Source organism: Emydura macquarii, unplaced genomic scaffold (genome assembly GCF_026122565.2).
Source record: "Emydura macquarii macquarii isolate MOO-44397 ecotype Brisbane River unplaced genomic scaffold, CSIRO-AGI_Emac_v2 contig_2768, whole genome shotgun sequence".
In the NCBI taxonomy this organism is placed as follows: Eukaryota; Metazoa; Chordata; order Testudines; family Chelidae; genus Emydura; species Emydura macquarii.
The window spans coordinates 50,850,922-50,874,635 of record NW_027132905.1 but is presented as its reverse complement, the minus strand read 5'-3'; the positions used below and the strand labels follow the sequence as shown (position 1 = coordinate 50,874,635).

Sequence of the window (23,714 nt, the reverse complement as noted above, 5' to 3'; positions counted from 1 at the left end):
CTGCGCTTGGAAGGTGCAGTGCAGCCAAGGGCAGGCGTCTCCAACGGGTACGGCCAGGTGGGGCTTAGCCGCACGCGGAGACGAGGCCCGACGGTGCTTGGCACCGTTCCAGACACTCCGGCGACCCTCTGAGTGTAGACGGGCCCGGAGCAAGGATGAGCGGCGTGAGCTGAGACGCAGGGAAGCTGCACGTGCGCCCTGCGTCCTGGCTGCGCGGTTGGAGAGAGGCTCCCGGAGCTGCTAGACCCAGGGGGTGGCGAGCCCCGGGCACAGGCTGCAGCGGCCAGGTGCACAGCGAACTCTCCCGGTAGCCCGCGCGTGTGTGTGAGCGATGGTTACTAGGCAGCGGTGTTTGCACACAGTTGGTACGGACACGCTGGGTCAGGGAAGCGGGTGGGGGAAGACGGAGCCTTCAGGCTGTATGGCAGCTCTTGGTCCGTAGGAGTGGGTGGAATCGGTCATGTTGCAATCCCCAGGCAGGTCAGTGTTTTCCCCCCGGCTCTGGCCTTTCCTGTCCTGTCTCTATGCTCCGTGAGCTTCCCGGACCCAGGTCAGATCTGTGCCTGAGCAGCTCCCCCGGCTGGGATGGAGCTGGTCCTTCACCATTGGGCCAGACCTGCAGCTGCCGCCCTGCTCTGGCGGGAGGTGTGAGATTGAGCGGGCGCCTTCACCGCCACCCGGCAGAAGATCCCACACTGGTGCGTCTGCAGGGAGCGCCCCAGTTGGGCGGGTCTCTCATGGGCCCCTGAGGCATGGCTGCTGGGATCTCCCTGACCCGAAGGTTTGGAGAGGGAGTGACTTCTTATTGCGCCGTCCCCGGTGCTCTGAAATGCACCACGGTGCCTTGGGCTGGCTTTCCACAGCTCCTTGGAGGGACCAGGGGGGCTCAATGTGGATTTTAAGGGCTGGTTGCCCGCCCGCTCGGAGGCCCAGGTGCCACCATGTGCCAGGATTTACGATGCGCCTGTTCAGTGGTCAAATCGACTTGCTTCACACCTTCGATTGCCAGCTCCTGGGGGCCGTTTTGTTCTGGGTTTGTCCAGCACCTAGCGCAATGGAGGCCTGGTCCGTGAGCGGGGGCTCCTCAGTGCTACCCCGACACACATCCGCCTCATCACTTCCTCGGTGGCTTTCTCCCTCTCTCCATGAGACCAGAGGCAGGACAGCTCCCGCGGGAGGGCAGGGGCTGGGTCTGGGAGGACTCGCTCTGATTGCTCTTTCCCAGGTCGGAGAAGGAGGCCCTGGAGACTACCCTCTTTGACATCCGGCAGCAGCTCGCTCAGCTGGACGCGCGGAAGGAGCAGCTGGAGGCTGACAGCCAGAACCTGCTCCTGGCCAAGGAGACGCTTCAGGGTAATCTGGGTCTGGCTGCCCCAGCCCCCTTCCTTCAGCTCCCAGCTTCACCCCTTTCCAGGGTCCCTCTCCCGTTCCCTGAGCTGTCGCTGGCATCCTGAAGCCCACGTAGCTGGCCTGAGAGGGGGAAGGCAGTCTGGCCCAGCGGGTAAGAGACGGGACTAGGAGCCTGAAGACCTGAGTTCTAGTCCTGCCTCTGCCGCTGACTGGCCGAGTGACCTTGGGTCTGTCGCTTAGGGCTTGGTTGACAGAGATGCTGAGCACCTGCCTCTCTCTGTGCCCCCCTTGTGAGCTGGGGAGCATGACCTCTCCCCTTTGTAATGTGCTGTGAGCTCTGTGGCTGAGAGGCCCTACGTCAGGGCTATGTACAGGCCGGGTCAGGGTCTGCCAAGCCAGGCAGCAGGTCTCCCGTCACGCTGTCGACGTTGATCAGACCCTCATTGCTCTAACTCCAGTGGAGCTGGCGGGCGTGCGCAAGCAGCGGGAGATGGACGTGGCCCGGCTGGAGCGGGAGAAGGAGCTGTTGGCTCAGAAGTTGGCTCAGACAGCGCAGGAGGCCCAGCTGGCCCTGAGAAACACGCAGGTGGCCCACGAGGAGGACGTAGATCGTCTCCAGCGGGAGAAGGTACGGCCCGGCGCAGGCCTGGGCTCCTCATGCCTGCTCAGACCAGCCCCACATTACATAGCCGTGCTCGCTCAGTGAGGTAGGGGAAGGGGTCCCGGCGAGTCAGGAGCAAACACCTCCTTGCCTTCTATGGGGCCGGATCAGGCTTTGCGCATAGGACACCCCCCCCCCCCCAATAGGAGTGCATGAATCTTTCCTGCGGGTTTTGGGGGGAGAGGCAGGCAGCTCTTCTGAGCACAGGGCTAGAATCCAGGGGGGGTCCCGGCGGCTCTGGCATCGGCACTCCAGGGCCAGCTCCTAACAGGGGTGGGCCGGGTGGGGGAAGGGGCTACGGAGCCCACCAGGCACTCTGGGGTCTATGGAGGATTTAGCATGGTTTTGGGGATCAACTAAGCTGGGCAGTTTGGTTTACTGGTTAGTTTCCTTGGGACCGACAGCTCTGAAAGCAAAGCAAATCCTCTAGCCCTGGAACTAACGGGGTCTCTCCATCAGCTGCGTCAGTATTAGGGCTCGCATGCACCTCCCTGGCCTCCTGCCGCCAGAGGGCTGCGGGACCGTAAGCCCGTGTGCGGCTCTGACGTCCCCTTCGGTAACGGGGCCAGGCTCGTGCACAAGCTGTAGCTTCAGAGCATGTGCCGACAGCTCTGGCATCTGCTGCCTGGTCCGCGCAGGAGACGGTGCGCCTGGAGCTGGAGTCGGAGCGGGACGAGCTGCTGCACCGGCTGAGCCACGAGCGGGAGGAGCTGCTGGCCCGCTACGAGGCGGAGAAGGAGGAGCTGAGCGAGGAGATCACCGCGCTGCAGCAAGAGCGGGACGAGAGCCTCCTGCAGGCGGAGAATGAGAAGCAGCAGGTAGGGGAGGGTGCCAGGGGCTGTTGGCGCTCCTCCGAGCTCCAGCCTGGGGGAGACTCCCCGTTAACACCAGCTGTGAGCGGGGGCTGGATCCTGGGAGGCGCTCAGCACCCTGAGCTGCAGCAGCTGCCCTGTGGTGGGTCAGCGCAGAGAGCAGGGCCGGCCCAGCTTTGTTCTGTCCCACACCGGACCCAGGATGTGCTGACAACATCCTGGGGCTCCAGCCCCGCACGCCTTCATTGCCACTTCGCTTTAGTGCGCCTCTCTGTGTCCCTGCTGTTCAGGGGATCTCCCTGCCCACAGAGTTCATCCCTATCCCATCCGGGCCACGGGCACTCTGAATTTCTCTCCCTGGCTGTGATCTCTCCCTGCCGCCCAGGCCCTGTCCCTCAAGGAGTCGGAGAAGGCCCTCCTGTCGGAGAAGCTGACCAGCGCCCAGCACAGCCTCGCCAGCATTACCATGGAGATGGAGCGGCAGAAGCGAGAGGCTATGAGCCGGCAGGAGCAGGACCGGGTTGGTGTGAGATAGCCACTGCTGGTGGTTAGCCCTTTAACCACAGTGTTTGTGGTGGTGTGGGAGGGGCCGTGATTGCAGTAGCTGGACCGAAGCATAACTCAAGAAGCAAATAACAATGCCACCTCGCTCCTCTATAGCGCTTTCCATTAGTCCATCGAAGCATCGTTCGCGTCATTTTATAGATGGGGAAACTGAGGCATGGGGCAACAAAGTGACTTGCCCAAGGTCACCCGCTAGGGTGGTGGCAGAGCTGGGAATGGAACGAAGATCTCCTGAATCCCACTCCAGTGCTCTAGCCACTAGGCCACAGTGCCTCCCTTTACCCAACTTTCCCTGACACGGCTCCATAGAAGATTCTTAATCCGTATCTATGGAACCTGTTTTCAGGTCCTCTGCCGAGACACTTCCAACCCGAATTGCAGCCCCCCCATGCACCGATGCCGGTGCACCTAACTCCTGGCATGCTGTCCCCTCTCCTCCTTCCTTCCTGTCCCCAGTGTCCCCCCTCGAGACCTTGCCAGTACACTTCACTCCTAATCTGCCACAGCTCCTGCAGGCCACATCCCAGCCTGCCCCGGGGCGGAGCCTGGCTGCTGCGCTGGGTCACGCCTCGCCTGGGCGATAAGCACCGTCACCGCGGCGGGTCAGGTTGAGACCAGGCTCAGTCGTGCAGTGACGCCGGGGGTGATGCTCAGAGGGGAGAGGCTGCTGTGCTAACCCGCCCATCTCCCCTCCGGGAGCGCCTGACGGAAGTGGAGCCCCGTTCCCCGAGAGCGCCCCCGCCCTGTGTCTGGCGGCTGTGTAAAGCATGTCCAGGGGATCCTTGACAGCTGGGTGATCCCGGTAAATGTGACCCCAGTGAGGGGGGTTGGTGCAGGCCACTGACGGCCGGGCTGTTCTTTGCCCACAGAGCTCCATCAACGCCCTGAGCTCCGAGCTGAAGAACGTGCAGGCGCAGTTGGAAGAAGCCGCCGCGGCCCACGAGCGGGAGGCCAGGGGGCTGCGCGAGCAGGCCAAGGAGCTGGCCAGGCAGCGGGAAGGCACCCTGCGTGAGGTGAGCGCGGGCATGGGGACGGGGAGTGGAGGGGCGGACCCGCCGCCAGAAGGGGATGGAAGCGGCGTCCTCAGGGGGGAGGAGAGAGTCACCTGGGGCGGACGTGGTGCAGAATTTGGGTGCCGTCGGCTTGCATAAAATGCGGCAGAGTCACCTGCCCATGGAGGTGCGAGCCTACGAATGCCAGCACGCAGTGCAGCCAGGATCCGTCCCACAATGCGTCTTGTTCAGCGGGGCTTCCCCGTGTTGCACGCGGCGCTGTGGGGGTGGGGGGGGAGGGGGCTGCAGGTCCCCGCTAGAGAAGAGGGTGCCCGGGGCATCGTGCTCGGAGATCGTTCCAGCCGCGGGTCCCGCGGGCCTGGGGCTGCCTCATATGAGCGAACAGAAGCCCCTGGGGCAGCAGGGCGCTGACGGCGGCCGCTCCTGTCCTCTGCCACGCAGGTGGAGGAGCTGAGGACCCAGCTGCGCATGCTGGAGGACGCCCGGGACAGCATCCGGCGGGACGTGATGGAGGCCCACCGGAAGGTGCGGGAGAGCCAGGAGGGCCACGAGATCCAGAAGAAGGAGCTCCTGGACCTGCGGCGCAGCCTGAGCGACGAGGCCAAGGAGAAGGAGGCGCTGCAGAGGTCCAACCAGGAGCTGCGGGCCGCCGTCAAGCGAGCGGAGAGCGACCGCATCAGGTGAGAAGGGCGTGGCCGGAGGGGGTGGCTTTCGTGTCCCCCCCCCACACACACACACACAGCGGGCGGGGGAAGCGGGTTACGTCCCGGCGTCCCCCTGGGAGCTGACCGGCTCTGCCGCGTTGATCTCCAGCCTGAAGCGGGCCAACGAGGAGAAGGAGCAGAAGCTGTCCATCCTGGAGGAGGCGCGGGCGGCCACGGGCAAGGAGGCCGCTGAGCTGCGGACCAGCCTGCAGGAGGTGGAGCGGTCGCGGCTGGAGGCCCGCCGGGAGCTGCAGGAGCTGAGGCGACAGGTGGGAGGGTGCAAGGCGGGCGTGTGGCTGGGGGGGCCAGGCTCCACGGCCATAGGAAACTGGCCTGTGCACCTGCCCCGAGTGTCGGGGACCTGGCCCTGGGGCAGGGCAGGAACCTTCCAGCCCAGCTCCTCCAACAGGCCCTGTTTTCCCTGATGCGGTGCCCGAGGACCCCCTGGGTGTGACCCAGACACTGCACTGTCGACGCTGCTGCCCCCAGGTCTGGGGGCTCAGCCTTCCCCCGCGGCCCCGCCTCTCCCGAGCTGGGAGCTTCAGCCAGGGAATCAAAAGCTGCCCTGCAGGCCCCTGAGAGGAGGAGCCGATGGGAAGCGACTCTCTTCCTCCGTCCTCCTGGGGAGGGCCAGGACCGGGCAGGTGCCGGATCCACAGGAGTGTCTTGGACGGGGGCAGCGAGGGAGGCGAAGCAGGGTTTGAGCGAGGGGCTGGCGAGGCATCTGGGAGGGGGAGACCCTTCAGCAGCGCTGCCGTACCCGGGCGCCCCTGGCCCCCCGCTGGCGACTCGGCCTTGGGAGGGCAGGAAGGCGTGGGCGTGCACAGCTGGAGTGGCAGAGTCGGGGCGACGGGGCTGAGCACCTGCCGTTCAGGAGGGGCCGGGGGTGCGTAGGACCTCGCCTCTCCGGCCCTGGGGTCAGCTGCAGTTCTCCTTGGAGACCCAGAACGGCCTCGGTGCCTCTCCATTGGGCCGCGCCTGCCCGGTCCATGGGGCGCAATCAGACGGGCTTCCCTCGTCCCGCTTCCGGTGCCCCCAGGTCAAGATGCTGGACAGCGAGAACACCAAGAAGAACAAGGAGGTGGCAGAGCTGCAGGCCCGGGTGGCTCTGGACGAGCAGCGGGAGGAGGAGAGCCGGCGGGAATCCTTCGGCCTCAAGCAGAAGATCGTGGAGAGCGAAGCCGGCAGGGAGTCCGCCAGGAAGGAGGTGAGCGTCCGGCTCGTGTGACCTGGCCCGCGTCTCCCGCCTCCGCCCAGGAATTCCCTCCTGGCCGTTCCTCTTGAGCCACCCAGCCTCTCGCTTATCGTGAGGAGGAGACCGTGTCCCCCTGGCGTAGCTACGTGGCCAGGCTGACGCGTGGCGGCCGCGCGGAGGAGGCTGCGCCACGCTCGGTCCCGTGCACCCTTCCTGGGCTGGCTCTGCCTCCCCGGGACGCCTCCCAGCCCTCGCGCTTGTCTCCCCAGCTCCGCAATGTGCAGCGGAAGCTGTCGGAGCAGGAGGGCGAGTTCCGAGTGCGGGAGAAGGACCTGCTGGGCAGCCTGGAGGAGGCCCGCGGCAATGAGAAGAAGCTGCTGGACAACGCCCGCAACCTGGAGATCAAGCTGGAGAGCGCGCGGGCCGAGGTGGCGGAGCTGAGCCTCCGGCTGAGCGCCGCCGAGGGCCGCGTCCAGGGCCTGGAGGCTGAGCTGGCGCGAGTGGAGGTCTTGAAGCGGGACGTGGAATTCAAGCTGGGCAGCCTGCATTCCGCCCTGAGACGCACCATGGGCATTAGCCGGGGAGGCCGGGCCCCCAGCCCAGCCCTCAGGGGGCGGAGCGGCTCCCCCGAAAGATTCGTCTCTCCCGCCAAAGGTAACGGGGTACGGGAGTGACTAGAAAACGGGACTGGAGCCAGGGCTCCTGAGTCCTCTTCTTGGCTGTGCCACTGCCTGGCCACGTGGCCTTGGTCACATCCTTTCCCGTGCCTGTTTCCCCATCTTCACGGTGGGGGTAGTAGGCCCCTGCCTCCCCAGGGGGGTTGGGAGCATAAATCCCGGCTGCTTGCCCCCGGGGAAGGGCCGACAGGAGGGTGGAGTATTTGCTGGCCTGACTGGCAGGCTGGGACTCGCTCCGGACGCCCTCTCATGTCTGTCCAGTGGCTTTTCCCTCCCTGTACGCTGCCGTCAGCCCTTCGGGGTGAGGTGAGGGGCGCCGGAGAAGCAGCCGCACATTCTGCCCCTTGCCACCCTGCAGTACCGGAGAGTTGCAGGCTGTTGCAGCTCCTCTTCCTGTCAGGAGGTGTCCCCCTTCTCCTTCAGGGCTCAGAGGCGGGGACCAGCAAAGCCCTAATGGGTCGTTCCCTGCCAGAAGATTTCCCCTGGGGCTGGTGGCTCCCGGTACCGCTCCCGTCAGGCTAACCCCTGCTCTGCCGGGAGCCCGGCCGTGGCCCACCCTCTCTCCGCTCTGCCCGTCTCCCCCCAGGTGGCCACGCGTACAGCGCCGCGGATGGGCACGGCGGCCCCACCCGGCAGGCGAGCAGCCCCGAGCGCAGCCCCGGCTCTCGGCCCCTGTCTCCGGAGCGCGCGCTCTCGCCCGGCCGCAGCGAGCAGCTGGTGGCCGATATCGACCCCGAGGTGGTGCGGACGGCCCTCCGGGACTTCCTGCAGGAGCTGCGGGAGACGCAGCGAGAGCGGGTACCGATGCGGGGGGGGGGGGGGAGAAGGGGTTGCGCTTCTGCCCACGCTGCTCTGCCTGTAGGGCGAGCAGCCTGGTGGGTCTCCCGGCGGCTGATCTCCCGTCTCGCCCTCCCCTCTGAATCCAGGACGACCTGCGGGCCCAGCTGGGCAGCCTGACCCGCCAGCTGGCCGAGATGGAGTCGGAGCGGGACGGGGTCAGCGCCCGAGTGCAGCAGCTGCAGAAGCTAATGACTGAGAGCGAGGAAGGTGAGTGCAGGGAGAAGCTCTGCGTGTGTGTGGGGGGGTGTCCATCTTAGACCTCTTAGCCAGGCGTGACCCAGCCCCACGGCCTTCTCCAAGCACTCCGTGTGCAGATGGATGCATCTGGCTTCACAGCCTTATCCTGGGTTAGGCTTAATAGCCTCATATTCAAGAGGGGGAAACTGAGGCACAGAGAGGGGAAATGACAGGCCTGTGGCAGACTGAGGATCCCAGCTATTCTGAGTCTCTGTCCTGTGCCCCATCTGCACTGCCTCTTCGTGGTCGTTTTCTTACCCTCACCTAGAGTGCTCCGGGATTTTTGCATTTTGCCGTAGGACTAGGTCAGCCTGACCCCTGGTGTAGACAGCGCTAGGCGGACAGAACCGAAGCCACTTCCCCTGCGTCCCAGCCCAGTGCTGTGAGACGCGGCACACGGTGTGAAGAAGCTGGATATCCCCTGGTTTATACGTTCAGACTCCAAGAGGCAGCCCCTGCGCTGTTGCTGAAGACGACCCCTTCAGGGACAAGTGTTGCTTCAAGCTGCCTGGTAAAGCTTCGCTCTGGGAGTGAGCGTGTCGCATCTTCAGTGGTGACGGATTTTCTCTCCCTCGCCCTCTGGGCTAGGCAAGCACTAGCCTCATTTTACAGATGGGGAAACTGAGTCACGGAGGATTTAAAGAACTTGCCCCAAGGTCTCGCAGAGCATCAGTGTCAGAGCCAGGATTAGAACCCAGGCACCCTGGCTCATGTTCTCCCCCCCCCCTCCCCTCCCTGCAATAACCACTAGACGGCACTGCCCCCTGCTAACTGGAGTTTGGGTTACTCAGAGGTAAGACTGCGTGTGCCTCATATTCACTGCTGGTTTTGGTGCAAAATGCCCCCGGTGTGTCTCTTACTCGCTCTGCACCCCCGTCCTCTGCCCCAGGGCGGCGCAGCGCGGACGGCAAGCTGAGCAGCGCCCAGGCCGCCCTCCTGCTGCAGGAGGAGACCCTCCGCCACAACGATCGGGAGCGCAAGGCCTCGATGGAGAAGATCGCGGCGCTGGAGCGGAGCCTGCAGGCGGCAGACGGCGACCGGCGCGCCACGCAGGTACACGGGGCTGCGGGCAGGGTCTGGGCGGGGAGGGTGGGCAGCTTATAAGGGAGCAGGGATGGGAGAGGAAATAGATAAAGAAAGGGCACGTGAGGGTAACCGGGAAACAAGGTGTTTCCGACTGGGCTGGGAGATGGGTTGGAGCGAGCTCTGTGTGCTCCCATTACGGGGTCGAGGCCATTCTGGGCACCAGGGGGTTGAAATGAGCGTTAGGGTTAGGATCTCCCTTTGGTACGGGCAGCTCTAGGTTTCTCCCCTCTGGAAGCAGTGACCCATCCAGAGGCTGGCCCTCTCTTCTGACTGCAGCGGGCACTGGATACTGGCTTGGTCAGCCCGCCCCTGGCGTGGCTGTTTAGCAATTCACCATGGTTTGCCCTGGGTGGGCAAGGAGCTGGGTTTTCCCAGCTCAGCTTCCCCGGCCGGTGGCAAACGCCCTGTGCTATGGACTGGGTTGGCCGCAGCAGAGATACCCGCTGCCTGCAGCTCCTGGCAGGAATGCCAGCCCTGCAGGGCGCCCGGGTGCATACTGGGCTGCTGGGATCGCCTTCGGGAGACAGGCTCTCTGCGGGGACGTTGCTCCACAAAGGGGGGTGGGAGGAGAAAACTGTGCGTGGAAAGGCTGGGTGCAGGGCGACGGGGTGGTTTGACGAAGCACATGGTCCGGCCGAGCCTCCAAGCCAGCACTGAAGAGCGCAAGACCTGCCCTGCGCCCCTCTTACTGCTGCTGTCGCCAGCTCATCAGGGCAACACGGGGGAGAATATCGAGCAGGGACCAGCCCCGCATTGCTTTGGGGAGCTGGGGGCGAGGACTCAGGCTTGGAGCCGGCAGCGGTGCACCCTCACTGTGCCTCGCAGAGCCGGCTCTCGGCTGCCTGCGGCCCCCCCTCTGCCTGGTGGAACTCTTTGCTCACGGTCCCCGGGGGCGCCCCGTGTCTGGGCCGTGTGTGTGTTATGTCTGCCGGGCTTGGAGGCCAGCCATCTCTTTGGATTAAGGAACAAAGCTGGGAGGCTGCCAGTCTGGCAGGGCCTGGGTCTGTCGGCTCGGACGAAGGCCAAAGGACGTGTTCTGCTGAGTGTGCAGCTTGGGCGCGTTCTGGGGAGGGAGGGACGGGCTTGCAGGGGTCTCTGCTGCTGGCCGCTGTCTCCTCGATGCTCCGCGAGCCCCAGGGCGGGGGCCAGATCTCAGGGTTGGGGAGGGGGCTGGCCACATTGGCTATGCCTGTGTTCTGCCCTTGCAAAACGGGAGGCCAAGTGCGGGGCCAGCTTGCTGCCTCTGTGTCTTGTAGGAAGAGAAGGACTTTTCCCGGCCCGGGGCTGGGGACTCAAAGGGGAGCGGGATGTGTGCACCTCTCCTGGCGAAGCTCAGGCAGATGGGTACCAGGGCTGGCTGGACGTGCCGTGCCCCGCACAGAGCGAGGGGGCGTTCCTCTGCTGGAGTCCCCCCGCCCCGCTTAGCTCACTGCTGTGTGTTAATTTCTTCTGCATGGTTCCTCCCCGATCAGCGAGGGGGATTGACTTGTGCCTTTGAAGCTGGGTGAGAGCCCACTCTGAGGCCCTTCTCCTGGATGGCAGGGGCCCCCGGCGCGGACCCTCAGAGCTACGCCTGGAACAGAGCCAATTGCAGCCACCCTGTCTCTTGCGTGCAATGCGGCTTGCTCTGGTTGCGTGCACCCTCCTCCATAGCATGGAATTAACCCCTGCCAGACAGCCCCCAGTCTGGTCTTTACCCCCGAGCCAAAGGATAATTCACCTCTCCCCTTCTTGTCACGAGGCTTGCCATGATTTCCCAGCTCTCGGGAATCTCTGAACTGACTCTGGGGAGGAGGCCGACAGGTTGGCGGGCAACGCGCAAGCCGGCTGCTGGGCCACTCTCCTGGGGACAGCCAGGTGTCTGTCTGATGCGTTGCTCACCCTGTGTCCTCTGGTGCAGTTGGAGGCTGTTGCTTTGTGAGTAGGCCGGGGGTCAGAGCGGAGGATTCTCCCAGGGTCAGCGCTGTGTGTTCCTGTGTATTATTTACCTTGTGGTAGTGCCTTGGCGCCCCTGTCCCAAACCAGAACCCGCCCTTGTGCTAGGTGCTGTACAAACACAGAAAGAGACGATGTCCTTGCCCCAAAGTGCTGAGTTCCATAGGCCGCACCCATCCCTCCATAGCCCTTTAGCCCTAGGGGGTGGTGCTGTCTTCCTGGGTTTTGGGTCACTCATTCGTCTTCCGTGAGCCTTGCACTCGCCCCGTCAGGCGCCCGCAGCCTGGGCGAGAGGGGAGGCGGCTGGTGACTCGTCTCCCCGCTCTCCCCCCAGGAGAAGATCAGCAAGATGAAAGCCAGCGAGGCCAAGCTGGAGAATGACAAGCGGCGCCTGAAGGAGATCCTGGACTCCTCGGAGAGCCGCTGCACCAAGCTGGAGCTGCTGCGGCGCTCGCTGGAGGGGGAGCTGCAGAGGACGAAGCTGGTGCTGAGCGACCGGGAGATGGAGATCCAGGTGCTGCGGGACAGCGCTGACATGCTGCAGAGACAGGTAGTGTCGCCGTTGCAGCTGGGCCGGGCCTGTGCCCCTGGGGCAGACCGAGACCACGACCCCCTGGCCCCCATGGGCTCCCCACTCCCCTAATTCCTGCACTGTGCTCTCTTCACCCCTGCAACTCCCCCTCCTGCGCCCACCTGGGGAAAGGGACGTGCACGCACAGAGCGGCTGGTATTGCTGCTTTGCCTCCACCTCAAAAACTGCTCCTCCACGTGCCCCTAGGGAGCTGGAAGGGGGGAGCGAGAAGCAATGTCAGGGCTCCCCGCATCCAGGTCACTTTCCTCACCTGGGCTGTGTAAGGGGCGGGCAGAGAGCAGCAGCTCCTGATGCTCACCTTGCACACAGCCCAGGTGGGGAAAGTCACCTGGATGCAGCGAGCCCTGGGGTTGCTTCTCACTCCCCCCAGAGTCTCCTGAGGGGGAGGGGGTGCAGAGGAATGTTTGTGGGGGGGGAGCTGTACCTGTGTATCACTGCTTGCCCACCCCACCACCATGTTCCTCCGCCAGGAGGAAGCAGGGAGGCCCACAGCCCCATTCTTGGTCGGAGTCGGGGTTCACAGCTCATGACCTCCACATAACCAAGTCACAGCCCCCGGAGGGGTCGCGACCCCCCCAGAATAAGAACCAGTGCCCTAGGGTCACCATCCCAGTCCAGGGGGGTGAGTGAAAGCCATGGTCATTGCTCCAGCCCCAACCCCTGCGCTAGAGGGTGGAGTCCATTTCTCCTAGCACCCCCTTGGTCGCCCCGTCTCAAGAGGGTGTGGCCTACTGGATGGGGGCGTGGCCTAGCACCTGGGTGTTACATGCATGCTGCGCCATGCACGCTGCGCCTCTTCGAAGGGTCCCCAGCGGCCGGGTAGTTTGTGTCACTAACGGCAGAGCCAGTAACTCGGGCAGACGTCGGCCCGGGCTCGGTGACCGTCTGCGCCGACCCCACCGCAGGTCACCGACAGCGAGATGAAGGCCAGCGCCCTGCGGCTGTCCGTGGACCGACTGAACCTGACCCTGGCCAAGGCTGAGGAAGGCGAAAGCGCCCTGAAGGAGAAGGTGCAGGGCCTGTCCCTGTCTCTCTCGGAGAGCAATGCCAGTGCCGGCTCCACCCAGGAGAAAGTGCTGCAGCTGCAGAAGACGCTGACGGCCAGTGAGCATGACCGCAGGGTGCTACAGGTGGGCGTCCCCCGGCACTGCAAGGGGCAGAGGCAGTGTGTGTGTGTGTGTGTGTGTGTGAGTGTGAGTGTGAGTGGGGGGGCGGGCAGAGATTTGCAGGAGAGGCTCGAGGCACGCTGGCAGAGGTGGGGCTGGTGCCCATGGCTTCCAGCAGGTGCGGGTTGGGCGCATCGGTGGATCTATCTCGGATGGGCCAGGGCTGGAGTGGCACCAGCAGAGCTGTGGGGAAAGTGCTTGCTCTGCGCCGGACTGTCGACACCTCCTTCCGTCTCCCACCACCCGCCCCCTGCCAGCGACCCCTCTAAACCACCCGGGGACGGGCTCCCCTACCTCCTCTCTTTGCTGCTGGCCGGCGGCTCCCTCCTGCTAGCGTGGGGGTAATCGATCCAAGCGGGCAGCTTTGTCGGGGTCAGTTCTGCGCAGCCCGGCCCCTCTGCGCTGGGCCCTCACGGCCTCCCCGTCGCTTCTCCTGCCGCAGGAGCGGCTGGACGCGGCTCGCCAGGCGGCGTCGGAAGCCAAGAAGCAGAACGGCGTGCTGGCCGAGCGGATCCAGGGGCTGAAAGTCGAGCAGGCGGAGCTGGAGCTGCAGAGGGAAGAGCTGGAAGGGCAGGTCCGGCAGCAGCAGGAGGTGAGGATGCGGCGCCAGGTTGGGACTGGGGGCGACGGTCCACGAATGTAGACGGAGCTGGCCGAAGAGCCAGCCTGCTGCTGATCAGCTGGGCTGGGGATCGGGGCCGGGAGGCAGTGGGGGCGCTGGCTCCACAGAGACACAGGACCTGCTGCAGTGGGTCGGGGCACCGGGTCGGGCCTGGCTTTCCATGGTGACCAGCGGGAGGGGGGCCTGGTGGAGCCCAGCGCTGGCGGGTGTGAGCTGAGAGCAAGACTTGTGGTCCCTGGACTCCCTGTTACACCTCCAGGTTTTCCACAGAGCAGCCTGTGGGGAGGGGGGCAGCAGGGCTCACGTGTGGCTCCCCCCACACAGCAGCTGAACGCAGGCTCCCTCTGGATTTGTGGTATCCGCCTGCCCGAGCCGGGGCGTTCGCAGTTGAAGCTGCCACCTTTCCTGTGTGCTCGTCCTGCCTGCCCTGCCACCCCGCGGGCCCCGCTCTGAGCCCCTCCATGGTGCTAAACCTCCCCTGCCTCTTGCGCTGCTCACTGCCTCCAGCCCCGTGCCTGCTGGGGGCGGGAATTTGCTCCCCCCAGGGGGATCCTTCCCTTTGTCCTTGAGGCCCTCAGTCCTTCCACCCGAGGGCAGCCCGCACGTTAACTGCTCTGAGCCCATCACTGCTGAGCTACGAGTCCTGCCCCACGTCCCCTAGCAGCTCGTCCTGTCGCCTTCACCCCATTCCCAGCCACAGAGTGAGGGGCTGGGCCCAGGCACTGAACTCGGGTCTCCCCCATGGAAGGGCTGATCTCTAACCACTAGGCTACCCGGCCAGTCCCACACCCCTCTCACTAGCGTGGCTCCCCACCCTGCCATGCTGTGCTCGCTCAGCCAGGTCTCTTCCCCCCCTTTCCTTTCCTTTCCTTTCCTTTCTCTCGTGCCCAGCTGCTGCACCAGCGCCAGGAGAGCGAGAGCGCGGCCCGGCGGAGCCTGCAGAAGCTGCAGGAGGAGAAGCAGCTGCTGCAGGAGCGGCTGGGCAGCCTGCAGCGGGCGCTGGCCCAGCTGGAGAACGAGAAGCGGGAGGCGGAGCGCTCCTCCCTGCGGCTGGAGAAGGACAAGACGGCCCTGAGGAAGACCCTGGACAAGGTGAGCTGCAGGGGATGGGGCTCGTGCCTCTTTTCCTCTGCTCCTGTGCATGGCTCTCTGTGCTCTCCAGCCCGGATGGGACATGCCCATTTCAGCTGTAGCCTTTTATCCAACGTCCCGCCAAGAAACGGTGCCCGGGTTAGCGGGGGGGAGCTCTGCCCTTTTGCGGTGTGGGTGCAGCTCAAGCCGCAGAGCCACATTGGAAGAGCTGCGCAGTGCAACGCGGATGGGTTAGCACAGCTGTGACACCCGGGTCCAGCAATTGTAAGCCCAGCTTTCCGATGCAGTGCGGATGCTCAAGCGCCGGCTTGGAACCAGAGTCCACCAGCCCGGGTCTCACAGACCAGGGCTCGGGGTGGCGGGTAGCCATGCCCAGCCCGGCCTGACGCGCGCTCCCTCCCTGTGCTTGCTTGGCTGGCAGGTGGAGCGCGAAAAGCTGAAGACGCATGAGGATTCGGTGTGGCTGTCAGCGGAGAAGGGCCGGCTGGACCGCTCCCTCACTACGGTGGAACAGGAGCTGGCCGAGGCCCAGCGGCAGATCCAGCTGCTGGAGGTTACCCATCAAACCCGCCCCGTTCGGTGCTTTGTCCGTAGCAGCTGGGGAGAGTGGCTTTCTTCCAGAGACCGGGGCCCTGGTTCCCTCGGAGTCCTGGTTCCCTCGGAAGCCGCGGGGGCAGAAACCCCCAGCAGTTCTGCTCGCAGCCTCAGTCACTTGCGTTGGCTGTTAAGCCGTAGCCAGTTTTGTTAAACCCCCAAGACCCAGGGCGGGCCAGACCTTGCCCAAACTGTGCCCCTTAATAGGCTTTCCTGCCTGACCTTAACCCCAGGGTCTCTGTGGCCTCGGGCAGGATGTGGGTGAGGGAGACGGGGGAAAACAATGGTAGGTGGGACCGGGGGGTGGCAGCGGGGGAAGAGACACAGACGATGAAGATGTGGTGGGTCTGAGAGGGGTCGAATACAACTGAATCTGCAGTGTGGGTGTGAATTACAGCGAGGAAGGGCCTGTCCAGCCTGTTTTCTTGGCCCCGCTCCCTGCACACAGACTCACGCCAGAAACCTTGAGCGTCCATTACAGTCCATGTCCCAGCACGCTGGAATAGCCCCAGAGCCACGGAATGGGCTGAGCAGGGTGGATTTGACGTCCTCTTTCCCCAGTAGACGCCTGGAGCCCAGTGGGTATAAATGGAGGATAAAGCACAGGCCAGAGCATAGGTCGGGAGCTCCGGGCTCTCTCCCTCTCAGCTTGGCCAGTAGGACGCTGTGTGACCCGGGGCAGGTCGCTTCCCCGCTCTGTGCCTCCGCAATAAACAAGGGATACTGACCTGTGGCATGGGACGCTAAGGTCAGGAATGTGCTTTGAGATCCTCGGAGGGCAGGTTCTGTGGACGTGCAAAGAGTCTTACGTTTAGCGGTGCCGTCTGCGCCCTGCCGCCTCTCTGCAGCGGCCGTGGAGGGTTAATGCTTCCTGCGGGGCAACAGAGAGTGGGGGGCCAGGGCGGTGGGAGAGCAGTGGGCGATCAGCACCTGTGACTGTGCTGATTGACAGCCAGAGACCCGCCCCTGTTGCCAAACACCCCCCACCGCCTCCCTCTGCTTCCCAGCTACCATCCCCTTCCTTTGGCTCTAGCGAGGAGCAGCCCCAGCCCACCCTCCTTCCTGCTGCCCAAGCAGGGCGCAGCCTCTCCCCACGCTGGCGTGGAGCTGTAACCTCATTACCCCGGGAGCGCCCTCCTCCCAGCGCCAGCAGGGGGTGCTACATGCCTCCTGCCCCCCCCAGCATGCGCTGCTGCCACCCCGCGCTGCGCGGCTGCAGGAGGCAGCAGGGCCCCCGGGGTTGAGTGAGTCGGGGTCACAGCCTGGGGCCTGACGCAAAGCCCAGCGCCGTCACGTGAAAGATTCCCAGTGGCTGCGGGTCAGACGCCCGGTGCACCTTCCCCCTCCCCCCCGGTTACCTGGAGGGCCTTGGCTCTCCTGGGCGGGGGGAGCCTTGCTCACCTGTCCCCCTCCCTCTAGCTCAGGTAACCTTTGACCCGGGGCGCTCGCTGGTGTGCTCATTGCCTTCTCTCTTTTGCTTGGGCTGCTGTTCCTTGAAGGAGAACCTAGTTCTGGTTAGAAGGACGATAACGTGTTCCTGGGTGAGTGACGCAGCTGGCGTGGGGCTTTGCACAGCCCGGTCCGGACGCCACTTCCCCTCTTAACCGCGAGCCCAGTCTAAGCAGAACAGGGCTACCTGCTGGTTATTATTACTCCTGTTCCAGCCGGCGTAACTGAGCTCAGGATCCTAGGACCCCTACAGGCATGTCGTAGAGGAACGCCTTGCCAGGTTATCATCTGTATGGGTGGGAGGGGAAACCGAGGCACAGAGGAGTGAAGTAACCTGCCCAAGGTCACACAGCATTTCAGTGCCAGAGCCGTGCAGAAGGGGGGAGCTGCCAAGGTTTGAATATGCTGCAGCTGAAGGTGAACGACTCAGTGGGGACTGAACCAGGGCCCTTCATGAGCTGCTGAAGAACCCCGGTGCCTTAACTGGGGGCTGTAGGAGCCTCGTAGCCTCTGGCGCGAGCACAGCTGGGCCCTGTAACACACACGCCCCAGTGAGTTACACGGGCAGTGACTGAGAAAAGAACCCATTGGGGGCATTTATGTGAAACCAGTATCCAGAGTCCATCACGCCCCCGCCAGAGATTCCGTGGCCCCTGGTCTATTCATGCTGAGACCAAAGGGGTGTTTTTGTCCACGGTCTCGGGGGTGAAGAGGACTGAATGCAGGCGCAGGCGGTTGTGAAATGGCACCTCTAGGAGACTCATGGTGTCGATGGCCTGGGTGAGAGCATAGAGACTTGGGGTCTTGTCTACACTACAGCACTTGCGCCATGGCGGCTCAGCCGTGAAGCTGTCTGTGTTAAATCAAAACTGCAGAACACTTTTTCCAGTGGGGAGCCAGTAAGAAGGTGTGAGGAGTGTTTTCTTTCCCGCCTTTCCCGCAAGCTCTGTTTTCCAGCTTTTTCCACTTGGGGGGGAGGTAATTAAAAAAAAAGGAAGGCGGCAACAGGACCCCACAAATCCCCACAGAAAACGGAAACGTCTTGGTTTCCAAAACCCGAACTGAAGTGACGCTGGGTCAGTTTTGACCCAATTATTTTTATTGTAAAAAAATTGAAAACCGGACTCAAAGCTGCCATTTTCCCGTAGCGAACGTGTGAGGTCAATGAAACGACGTGTTTCTGCCAGGAAAAACTTTTTTGGTAAAAAAAAATGGCAGCCAGCGCGAGTTAAACCATTCCGTAGGATGGACGGAGAACCGGCGCTTGTGTGCTTGCGTAGCCAGGACTGAACCCGGGGAGTTGCCTGGGGCGGGGGGGGAGCCTTAAAATAGCAGCTTTGTAACACAGCTGTGGCACGACTTGCTTAGGAGTGAATTTGAAGCCAGTGTGGTACCAGGGGCCAGAAGTCCTGGCGTGGGGACAGGCCATCATGTCCGAGGCATAGAGACACCGCGGACCTGTGCAGGGACCTTCAGCCACTGCTTGGAAGAACCCAGCCTGCAGCGAGACAAACCCAGAGCGTTTACCGGCTAAGATGCTGCCGCAGCAGCAGTGCAGTCGTGTAAACGGGGCTGAATGTTGGGGGGACTGACGCCTCCCGACGGTGGGGCGAGGCCCTTGTATTGAACTGGGTTATGAGGGTGGGCCTGGCCTAGTGTCTCCAGGCAGGCTAGGAAGCACACAGGTGGCTGTTGCTCTGCTGGCTGTGAGCTGGCTCGGGTTGGGGAGGCGATGAGGCCTGGGGTGGATGAATGATGTGATCACAGAGGGGTTGGCTGGGCCTGGCGTGGGGCAGCAGCTAGCCGAGGGAAGGTGGTGAACGCGAGTGTAAAAAAGAGACAGGGCCGCGCCCCCGCTGCATCGCTGTGCAATGGGAAGGGATGGTTAAGGCGAGGGGCCCAGATTCTCCCAGCCCTGAGGGAGCCGACTGGCTCAGATCCTGGCTCTCCGGACCGTGGCCCTCACCAGTAGCTCACAGGGAGATGGGTTGGAGGGGATTTTTTGTGGGGGACTCCCAAGGTGGAGTAAATCAGACCTCAGCGGAGGGCCCGTGGGGGGCACGAGACCAGAGGGGGCCTGGCTGTATTAACCTCTCTCTGCCTTGTTCAGGCTCAGGTTGCGGAGATGGAGCAGACCCAGTCCCAGAGCCTGGTGGAGGTGGCCACCCGCCACCGCCAGGAGCTGCAGCAGGAGATCGAGCGGCTGCGCGGCGCCCAGCTGCAGGCAGAGCGCACGCTGGAGGCCAGGGAGCGAGCGCACAGGCAGCGCGTGAAAGGGCTGGAGGAGCAGGTGAGCTTTGTGCATGGCTGGGGCTGGCCTTGAATCTGGGCCCTGTGGGGACGCCTGCTGGGAATGGATCAGCCGCCAGCTCCCCTGGAGCCAGGGTCTCTCCCGGCTGGGAGACGCTGGGACTGAAGCAGCCCTGAGTGCCCGTTCAGCTCATGTCCTGCCGGTTTCCTTTGCCTATTTGTGGCAAGATCCCCAAAACGCTGCTGCACCATCTGGCTGTGCCACGGCTTCGAGGGCCCCGGGCCATCCAACGTGCTGACTGGCTCCCCTTTTTTTGTCTCCATTCTCTCCGGCACAGATCTCAACACTGAAGGAGCAACTGCAGCAAGAGCTGCGGCGGTGCCAGCCCCATTATTCGCACTCCTCCATCCTCTCGGGTAACTAGGTCCCGTGCCATTCACTACCGCCACTGTGACCAAGGAGACGTCGGTGCTAAGCACCTTCCTGCTTTATGCGCCCGCCCTCTGGGGGGGAAATTGGGTTTGTATAGAAAGGGATGCCCCACATCACCACCACCCCCTGCCCCATATGGCCCTGTGGATTCCTTCGGTGCTCAGTCCTGTACAAAAGACAAGCACACGCACACATTGCCCTGATGGTGCACTGTCAGGCCCCCAAAGGACTGAAATGGAACCGTGGGGCGTCTCAGATCTGCTAATTCGGTAATCAGTGACGACAGTCAGCCTGGGGCTGACTCTCAGAAGCGCTGAACACCCACAGATACAGTCAGTGGGAGCTAGGGGGGGCTCAGCACCAGGAAATCAGGCCCCGTGGGTCATTACTTAGAAGCCACCTTCAGTCTTTTTATAGCATCTTTCCACTAGTCACATTAGACAGCAGCCACCTTCATTTAGAAGCAGTGGGAGAAGGTAGCATGGGCTAGTATTCAGAGCAGGAGACGAAGGGGCGTGCGGGCTCCTGATGCTGATGCATTGTATGATTGCCTCTCTCTGTGCCTCAGTTTCCCCATCTAACGCAGGGCTAATGATACTGACCTCATAGAGGAATTCTGAGGGTTAACTAATTACCGTGATGTGCTTTGAGATCCTCTGCTGGAAGGTGCTCTGCAGTGGGTTTATTTTTAAGTTTAATAGAAACGGTGGCTCCTTTGTCTAGCTGGTCATGCTGGTGGCTAGCATTTAAAATGCATCTCTGCAGAGAGGCGTGTTTTTGCAGGCCTAGGATTTAATGCCCCTTGGTGACTGGCACCCACCCAGGCGCTCGGTCACAAGTGAAATGGATTTGCTGATCTGGCTCGTCCCTCTATTTCATCAACCCAAAACGTCCCCTTTCTGTGTTTTAAGCAAAAATACATTTTGGGGCCAAGTGAGGAGTGGGGCAAAAACAAAATCTACAACCAAATTGCTGCGTTTGCCATTCCATTTGTTAAAAACAGCACTTTACGAAGGGGCTAACACAAATGAAGGCGACTGTATATTTGATACGTGTCCTTTTCTACTGCAGTTTTTTACCAGAGTTTTGGAAACTTTTCAATACTTTGTCTAAATATTAGCATGAACCTTGGTTCTGCATTTCTGGGTCACCCAATGTGCCGTTGCCTTGAAGCCCAATAACCCTTTGTATAAAAGGGATTTCGCGATGGAGGGAAGGTTTTGGTGGTTTTTTTAAAGGCTCACGGAGTTGAGTGTTCGAGGCGCGTGCTCTGCTCGATACTGGCCTTTCCCTGAGGGCAGAGAAGGGTCAGTTTCACAGACCGGGCGTCTAAGCAGCTGTTGATGTGGAATGTTTTCTAATGCTTTCCAGGGGCACAGGACAGGGCAGGCTCACAGGCTGTTGCTGCTGCTGCGTGCGTACCTTGTCCGACAGGCTGCCCCTAGTGTAGTTGTGTGGCCGGTACCACCTCAGGGGCCCAGCTCCTCCCAGCGCCTGCACTGGGATGACTCATTGGCGCGAGCGAGATTCCCTGGTGTGCTCGAAGTACAAACTCAGCCTGTAGCTGCTGCCTGAAGCCAGCGGGTGAATGAACGCCGTCCTCAGGGCCATACTAATTATCCGCGCCTGCCAAAGGCTGCTTTATTGCACTGCTAGTTACCAGGCAGTGGAAACTTGAATGACCCTGAAACCCACAAACCCTACGACAACTGGCTTCAGAGACAAAGTGAACATGAAGAAGTTCCTTTTCCACAATAGCAACAAGTTGCTCATTAGTGTCTCGTGGCGTTAGCAGCAGACGCTGTACAGAACCCAGCCTTGGCGTTAGCGTCCGGTGTTTAAAGAGCTCCTGCCAATTTGCTCACTGATGTCTGAGCGGTTTTAACGTATTACAGTTACCACCAAGATAATGAGCATGTATTTGTCTCTAATTTTGTTTTGTGCATTTGGCAGCACCGGGTGTACAGTCAGTTTCACTGTGTCCCCTGTTTTATGGGGGGGAGGGGGGGAGTGTCTCTTAAGATAGGAAAGTGTGAGTGTTAAACCCCACAGCTGTGAGCCAGGGGCAGCACCTGGAACACCTTCACTCAGTTTTTGGCAGCTGACCTGATTCCAAGGTGTCCCAGACCCAAATCCGCTGCCCGCAATCCTGGTCTCTGCCATTTAGTTTGCTGGGCAGAGCCGTCTAGGCTAATCATTGGCACATCGCTTCAGCCGTTTCGCTGGCAGTAGTGGCTGGCCCGTTGTGTGGCAAACGAGCGACTCGGCGGTGGAAGGGCAGCTGTAAAAGTAGTGCATGGCAAGGAAATACACCTAGTGCAGGAAGGATTTGCAGGGCGCTTGTCTCTGGCTTGGCTTGCTGGGTGAGATGAGTAGAAAGGCACCCAGGGGGCTGGGAAGACATGCTGCATTAGGCCCTATGCCCCGATCTTAGCCCTGTTGTACTGTAACCCCCACTGGCCCCTCTGTACAGTGCACTTGACAAGGAGGAATCCAGATTAACTCCATGGAGGCAGCCCAGGCCAGAAGTGAGCCTGCCTCACTCATCCACGCTCTAAGCATCAGCCCCGCAGCGTCTCAGGGCCCTAGGAAAAGCCCCAGGCACGACGTCGACCTGAGAATGGGGGAACAGGCTCTGCGCAGGGGATCTGGCGTGTTTGGGCTAAGTGCAGTTCTGCGCTGACTGGAGCCGCTCAGCTAAAACGTGCTTCACACGTTAAGACGACCTAACTTTAGCTCCAGGCTCTCAGTCAGCCTGGACCCTTCCCCTCTCCTGCATGAAGATCCAGCGGTATCTAATGCTGTGTTCACTGACACAGGTGTACCTGATTTGGAATTTAGCAAGTCATGCTGATGATGCCCACGGAGGACTAGACTCAGGCTAACACAGGCTGAAAGGGGCAGCTGAACACTTCATAAAGAAACCCACTACAAATCAGCAGGTGCTGCCCGTCGCACAGAAGGTGCTGTTCTGTTCTGTCCAGTGAGGTGATGCCCCTTTTAAAGCACACTGTAGTTTTTTTAGTCCTTTCATGCCTAGAACCGTTCTTTTCACAGAGGGGCTGTGGGACCACCTGTCACGGGTTCAATGGGACGCACGCAGCAGCAGCAGCAGCAGCAGCCTGGGAGAGCGTTATGTAACTCCTGGTTCTCTAGCACAAGATTTTTCTACAGCGGTGGGGCTGACGAAGTTTTAAAATGACCAGGTTTTCTAATCAACATTCCTACTTTATTTGTGGTTCTTTCACTCGTGTAACAAATAATCATGCCCTGAAGGACTTTATATCTATTGATACGTGATGGATAAATTTGGACTGGGGGGAGGGGAAAGGAGAGCTTGCCTGAGGCTTGGTGGGGGCTGTGGGGCACGCGCAGAAGTTTTTCTAGCTCCCCTTGCATTTTAAATCCCAGATGGGCAATGCCCTGCAAGTTGAGGCACTGGAAAGACCAACCAGGAAACTCTTTGCCCGTGCCTCAGATTTTAAACATTTCCAAAATTTGTATAAATATGCGAGGGATTTTTTTAAAAAAAAATTCACAACACACAGGGGATTGTTGAGCCTGCCTCTCCCTTACCCCTGATGTGTTGTCAGTGACCAGCAGAAGGGCCAAAGTAGCATTAAACAGGAAGAAAAAAAAGTGTGCTGAGTGTGTGAGATTTATTTTTCTCCTGCCATCTATTGCTGTCATTGGGACAGAATTTATAGGGCCAGAAAGCAATTCAAGAGCCAGTCCTGGGCCTTACTCAGCAGCAGAATAATTCCCAGTCCTAGAGTGCAAATCCAGGAAGGCCCTTCTCCTTTCATGTATGGTTGAGTTAACATGAGAAGTAGTTTCACTGCTGCCATACAGTCCCCGCAGAGTAGAGGTGAAACTTACATGAATGGTCACTTTTAGGTTGTGTCTACACTGGCGGGGGGGGTGTAATGTCTGGCTCAAGCAGACTTACCCACAGGAGCTCTGATCACGCTAACATGCTAAAAATAGCAGTGGGGTGGGGGGGGGGGGGAAGCAGGATGGGATAGCGCCCCTGCATAAAATCCATCCTGGACCCTAGCTATGGAAGTGGGCGGCTAATCTATCCCACTGCTCTTTTTAGCATGCTCCCATGTAGACATGTATCCTCAGGCTGCTGCTAGGGAAAGCCAGAGGTGAAACGCTTGAAGCTAATGCTCCCTGCAGCGCTGTTTTAGTACAGGGGTGAGCGTTACCAGGCTGAAGAGCTGGCAAGGAGGGAGCGTGGGCCGAGCCAGGGCAGGAACTCCTGCTTTGCCTCCAGGCGATTGAAGCGTAGTTAAAAATGAAGGGTTGGCAGAGGACCGGGGTGACTGCAGCAGAAAGCGTTCGTCTAGTAGCTACAGCCTGCCCAGACCCCCGGCACTTGGCTCTCTTACAACTTGCACGGGGACAGGAAGCGCTTTGCTGTCAGGCGTTTCCTGAAG

General features: G+C 61.5%; 1 protein-coding gene across 1 annotated transcript in view; it reads left to right on the top strand.

Moving 5' to 3' along the window:
• Nucleotides 1-23,227, top strand: part of CROCC (ciliary rootlet coiled-coil, rootletin) — a 46,462-nt gene extending 23,235 nt beyond the window's left edge. Inside the window, exons 18-36 of the mRNA XM_067567575.1 lie at nt 1,226-1,353; nt 1,809-1,978; nt 2,650-2,829; nt 3,209-3,343; nt 4,257-4,400; nt 4,842-5,080; nt 5,214-5,373; nt 6,144-6,311; nt 6,569-6,953; nt 7,563-7,774; nt 7,903-8,023; nt 8,943-9,106; nt 11,409-11,624; nt 12,572-12,796; nt 13,275-13,424; nt 14,346-14,546; nt 14,968-15,099; nt 18,700-18,879; nt 19,178-23,227. Coding sequence (XP_067423676.1) covers nt 1,226-1,353; nt 1,809-1,978; nt 2,650-2,829; nt 3,209-3,343; nt 4,257-4,400; nt 4,842-5,080; nt 5,214-5,373; nt 6,144-6,311; nt 6,569-6,953; nt 7,563-7,774; nt 7,903-8,023; nt 8,943-9,106; nt 11,409-11,624; nt 12,572-12,796; nt 13,275-13,424; nt 14,346-14,546; nt 14,968-15,099; nt 18,700-18,879; nt 19,178-19,264 — 3,397 coding nt within the window. The 3' untranslated portion in view covers nt 19,265-23,227. The remainder of the gene's footprint in view (nt 1-1,225; nt 1,354-1,808; nt 1,979-2,649; nt 2,830-3,208; nt 3,344-4,256; nt 4,401-4,841; nt 5,081-5,213; nt 5,374-6,143; nt 6,312-6,568; nt 6,954-7,562; nt 7,775-7,902; nt 8,024-8,942; nt 9,107-11,408; nt 11,625-12,571; nt 12,797-13,274; nt 13,425-14,345; nt 14,547-14,967; nt 15,100-18,699; nt 18,880-19,177) is intronic.
• The last annotated feature ends 487 nt before the right edge of the window (nt 23,228-23,714 follow it).